Source organism: Rhinoraja longicauda, chromosome 8 (genome assembly GCF_053455715.1).
Source record: "Rhinoraja longicauda isolate Sanriku21f chromosome 8, sRhiLon1.1, whole genome shotgun sequence".
NCBI lineage: Eukaryota > Metazoa > Chordata > Chondrichthyes > Rajiformes > Arhynchobatidae > Rhinoraja > Rhinoraja longicauda.
Window position 1 is genome coordinate 52914682 of NC_135960.1, and position 6000 is coordinate 52920681.

A 6000-nucleotide genomic window follows, 5' to 3' on the forward strand; every position below is an offset into this window, starting at 1 on the left:
GAATAAATAGAGATATCGTTTGGCTTTGTATTCAAGTTTGTCCGTGGAACTTACCAAACACACTTATAGCCATCATCATTGCTGGGAATCCGATTCTCCCTTTTGCAGCTCCTCAACGTCCAGTCACCGGCTCATTTACGCCAATGCCAGACACCCGCCTCATGCGCGTAAGGATACCCAATCGTTCCTTCTCGAAACAAGAAAAATAGTTAAATGCTATTGATTACATATCTGAAACTCCATCTCCTAACTTGCTAAATAACTGAAAAGAAAAACAAAACATCTTATTCCGATCAGAGGCCGGTCCTCGTGAATAAGACAAAATATATATCATGGTTTTATGCAGAATAACTTTTTAAAAATACGATTTCAAAAAAGGACACAATACAAGGGATGTGTGCACCATGAACCGCGCTGGAACGGTGTATTGTAAGGATCGATTACCGGTGCTGGCGATGGGTTCAGACTACATCCTCCGTCCAACATGCCGCCATTTTGCCTCAGCACATGACCATCTTCCCCCTCTGGTGCAGACCGTCAATGCGGTAACCATGGCGACCTGTCTCCGCTCCGCACCGCTCCTCCAGGGGAGCCGAGCGGCTCAGCTCAGCCCGCGCCCTGACCGTTGCGTTGGCCTCCAACCGCCGCGCCGCGCGCTCCAGGGCACAAGGACGAAGGTGCTCTCCCCCCCGGAGCACCTATTTCAGCAACTGCCGGTGCATTTTACTTTCGCAGACAAGCAATGACATCCACGCAAATGGCCCTCAGCTATATGGAGCTCTTCTACTCTAGCCCATTCTCAAGGTGACATTCTGCTTTGTGAATCATTTTAATGTCCTTGGTGCATAATTGCATTTCCATCGCAATTACATAACGTTTCTATCCAAAACTGATAGATAACGAATCCAAACAAGTTGATCTACGTCGGTTGTGTTCATAAAGGTGAGAAGGCCTGTGTTACCACCATTAATCATAAGTCTCTCCTCCCCCCCCCTCCCGCGTATGACCAACGCTGCTTGAAGGAATACTTGAAAGGAAGAAAACCAACAGTCATGCTAGAAATAAAAACAGGAAAACGATGGAAATGCTCAGCAGGTTAGCATTGCTCTATACCATCACCAAAGGATCAGAATCAGTTGGGTGGAGGTTATAACCAAGTGGAATTGTTCAGAAAACAATGTCAGTAGAATTGGGTATGATACGGAGTTTATGCAGAATGACACTCAATGGAAGTTTTGGAGAAGCCATTACCTATGGGATAAAATACATAAGTAATTATTTTGGTGAATCTGGAATGAGGTAGAAATGGAGGCAGCAGATATTTCCAACGAGCTCATAAGAACAAGAAGGAAGCAAAAGCTTTATGGTCCCATGGAAACATAAGGGACAGCGGATGGTGGAATCTTGAGCAATAAAAAAAAATTGTTGGAGATCCTCAGCAGGTCAGGCAGCATCCATCGAGGGAAATAAACAGACAATTCAGGTCAGGACCTTTCTGTAAGATTATGACTTATCTTTTACCTCACTAATTCCAAATGTCTCTTGATTATCTTAATATTCAGAAACCTATTTCCATATTTTTTGAATATTTGTAGCAGAGCTCCTGCATCCATCTGAGGTAGAGACTTCCAAAGAATCACCCTATCAAGGTGAATAAATGTCATCCCTGTCCTGAAATGCCAATACTCTCTTATTTTAAGACAGCGATTTCAGGCAACTCAGTAAAGAAAATCATCATTGCATCTATTCTTTCAAGCCCTGTAGAATATTGCTTTGATAATGAAATTATCACACATTCTTCTGAACTCAAGAGTGCTCATTGTTTAATCGCATAGAACAAATTCCGATGCCAGGAATCAATCTGGTGAACCTTTTTAGCACTTTCCCTTTCACAAGTATGTTCTTCCTTCAGCACACACCTGTAGTATTCCTTTCTCTACCCCTTGCTGTGCTCTTCCAGCTTCACCAATCATTCATTTTCTTATGGCACTTTCCCAGACAACTATTGCAAATGCAACACATATCCTTTTTACTCTGTCATCCCACTATTCTAACAATCCTCCCAAGGTGAAGTAATGATTCAATTGCACTTCTTTCAATCTAATGTATTGCATTCGGTTTACACAATGTGATTCACTTCAATGGAAAAAAAACAAATTGAGACTGACTTTGCATTTCACTTCCATTCAGTCCATATGTGCAATCATAAGCTTCCTGTTACTTCTCAATTTAATCTTCCAATTCACTAATCTGTCTCTGGCTTTCTGCACTGTTATAATGAGACCAAATATCAACTTGAGGAATAGCACCTCATCTTCCATCTGCAGTGGATATTGAAGGCGAGACTCAATAATGACTTTGATATTCAGTCCAACCTCATAGAACATAGAACAGTACAGCACAGGAACAGCTATTTGGCCCACAATATCTGCCGAACATGGTGCCAAAATAAACTAATTTCATCTACCTGCACAAGATATATTGCTTGCATTTCCATGTGCCTAACTAAAAGCCCTTCGAACACCACTATCATATCTGCCTTACCCACCACCCCAGTAAGCATGTTCCAGGCACTTACTGTTCTCATTATAAAAACAATTGCCCTGTAGATCTCCTTTCAATTTTGCCCCTCTCACATTAATACCTGCACGAGATAGCCCAGCTGTTGGCGGTTGTGCAGTAGAAAACAGAAACAGAGAAGTAAAGCTACAGCCACTAGTCTTTGACATTTCCACCCTGGGAAAAAGGTTCTGACTGTCGACCATATCGATAACATATAACATATAACATATAACAACTACAGCATGGAAACAGGCCTGTCCGGCCCTACCAGTCCACGCCGACCATTCTCCCTGACCTAGTCTCATCTACCTGCACTCAGACCATAACCCTCTAAACCCCTCCTATCCATATACCTATCCAATTTATTCTTAAATAATAAAATCGAGCCAGCCTCCACCACTTCCACCGGAAGCCCATTCCATACAGCCACCACCCTCTGAGTAAAGAAGTTCCCCCTCATGTTACCCCTAAACCTTTGTCCCTCAATTCTGAAGCTATGTCCCCTTGTTGGAATCTTCCCCACTCTCAAAGGGAAAAGCCTACCCACGTCAACTCTGTCCATCCCTCTCAAAATTTTAAAAACCTCTATCAAGTCCCCTCTCAACCTTCTACGCTCCAAAGAATAAAGACCCAACCTGTTCAACCTCTCTCTGTAGCCTAAGTGCTGAAACCCAGGCAACATTCTAGTAAATCTCCTCTGTACCCTCTCCATTTTGTCGACATCCTTCCTATAATTTGGCGACCAGAACTGCACACCATACTCCAGATTCGGCCTCACCAATGCCCTGTACAATTTTAACATTACATCCCAACTTCTATACTCGATGCTCTGATTTATAAAGGCAAGCATACCAAACGCCTTCTTCACCACCCTATCCACATGAGATTCCACCTTCAGGGAACAATGCACAGTTATTCCCAGATCCCTCTGTTCCACTGCATTCCTCAATTCCCTACCATTTACCCTGTACGTCCTATTTTGATTTGTCCTACCAAAATGCAGCACCTCACACTTATCAGCATTAAACTCCATCTGCCATCTTTCAGCCCACCCTTCCAAAAGGCCCAAGTCTCTCTGTAGACTTTGAAAATCTACCTCACTATCAACTACTCCACCTATCTTAGTATCATCTGCATATTTACTAATCCAATTTGCCACACCATCATCCAGATCATTAATGTAAATGACAAACAACAGTGGACCCAACACAGATCCTTGGGGTACTCCACTAGACACTGGCCTCCAACCTGACATACAATTGTCAACTGTTACCCTCTGGTATCTCCCATTCAGCCATTGTTGAATCCATCTTGCAACCTCACTATTAATACCCAACGATTTAACCTTCTTAATCAACCTTCCATGTGGAACCTTGTCAAATGCCTTACTGAAGTCCATATAGACAACATCCACTGCCTTGCCCTTATCAATTTCCCTGGTAACCTCTTCAAAAAATTCAAGAAGATTAGTCAAACATGACCTTCCAGGCACAAATCCATGTTGACTGTTTCTAATCAGGCCTTGATTATCCAAATAATTATATATATTGCCCCTAAGTATCTTTTCCATTAATTTTCCCACCACAGACGTCAAACTAATAGGTCTATAATTGCTAGGTTTACTTTTAGAACCTTTTTTAAACAAGGGCACAACATGCGCAATGCGCCAATCTTCCGGCACCATCCCCGTTTCTAATGACGTTTGAAATATTTCCGTCATAGCCCCTGCTATTTCTGCACTAACTTCCCTCAATGTCCTAGGGAATATCCTATCAGGACCTGGAGACTTATCCACTTTTATATTTTTCAAAAGTGTCCGTACCTCCTCTTCTTTAATCCTCATAATTTCCATCACTACTCTACTTGTTTCGCTTACCTCACATAATTCAATATCCTTTTCCTCGGTAAATACCAAAGAAAAGAAATTGTTTAATATCTCCCCCATTTCTTCCGGCTCAGCACATAGCTGACCACTCTGACTCTCTAATGGACCAATTTTATCCCTCACTATCCTTTTGCTATTGACATATCTGTAGAACCCCTTGGGGTTTACTTTTACATTACTTGCCAAATCAGCCTCATATCTTTTTTCGCTTTTCTAATTTCCTTCTTAAGATTCCTTTTACATTCTTTATATTCCTCAAGAACCTCATTTACTCCCTGCCGCTTGTATTTATTGTATATCTCCCTCTTTTTCTGAACCAAGTGTCCAATTTCCCTGGAAAACCACGGCTCTTTCAAATTATTATTCTTTCCTTTCCACCGAACAGGGACATAAAGACTCTGTACTCTCAAAATTTCACCTTTAAATATCCTCCATTTCTCTATTATATCCTTTTCATAAAACAAAAATTTCCATTTCACTCCTTTTAAATCCTTTCTCATCTCCTCAAAATTAGCCTTTCTCCAATCCAAAATCTCAACCTTTGGTTCAGATTTGACCTTCTCCATAATGATATTAAAACTAATGGCATTGTGATCACTAGACCCAAAGTGCTCCTCAACACAGACCTCCGTCACCTGACCCATCTCATTTCCTAACAGGAGGTCCAACACTGCCCCTTCTCTGGTAGGCACCTCTACGTATTGCTGCAAAAAACTATCCTGCACACATTTTACAAACTCCAAACCATCCAGCCCTTTAACAGAATGCGATTCCCAGTCTATATACGGAAAATTGAAATCACCCACAATCACCACTCTGTGCTTACTACTAATATCTGCTATCTCCTTACATATTTGCTCTTCCAATTCTCGTTCCCTATTTGGCGGTCTATAATACACCCCTATAAGTGTTGCTAAACCTTTCATTTCTGAGTTCCACCCAAACAGCCTCCCTAATCGAGCCTTCTAGTCTGTCCTGCCAAAGCACTGCTGTGATATCCTCCCTGACAAGCAATGCAACACCCCCACCTCTTGCTCCTCCGATTCTATCACATCTGAAACAATGAAATCCTGGAATATTTAATTGCCAATCGCAACCCTCCTGCAACCATGTTTCACTGATCGCCACAACATCATACTTCCAGATGTCAATCCAGGCTCTAAGCTCATCCACCTTTCTGACAATGCTCCTAGCATTAAAATATACACATTTAAGGGACCCATCATTTCTTATTCTCAGTTTATTTCTTTCCCCTTCTTTCTCTCCTACATATTGGGTCTGAGTGTTTCCCTTTCCTGCCTCCTGCCTCACACACTGCCTGTTAGCTATCTGTGTTTGAGTCCCTCCCCCCAACCGTACTAGTTTAAAGTCTCCGCAATTATTTTAGCAAATCTCCCCGCCAGGATATTGGTTCCCCTCAGGTTCAGATGCAACCCGTCCTTTTTGTACAGGTCATACTTCCCCCAGAAGAGGTCCCAATGATCCAGAAACTTGAAACCCTGCTCCCTGCACCAGTTCCTCAGCCACTTATTTATCCTCCACCTCACTCCATT

General features: G+C 42.2%; 1 protein-coding gene across 3 annotated transcripts in view; it reads right to left on the reverse strand.

The window, feature by feature from the left end:
• LOC144595975 (N-chimaerin) overlaps positions 1–926 on the reverse strand; it is a 72511-nt gene extending 71585 nt beyond the window's left edge. Inside the window, exons 1-2 of one of the 3 annotated variants that reach the window (XM_078403977.1) lie at positions 445–926; positions 55–187 (exon numbers count right to left, since the gene is read on the reverse strand). In XM_078403977.1, the coding sequence (XP_078260103.1) occupies positions 55–79 (25 nt within the window). In that variant the 5' untranslated portion in view covers positions 80–187; positions 445–926. Of the gene's footprint in view, positions 1–54; positions 191–444 lie in introns of all 3 variants that reach the window. The other 2 variants (XM_078403978.1, XM_078403979.1) reach the window with 2 other exon arrangements.
• Positions 927–6000: the final 5074 nt, after the last annotated feature.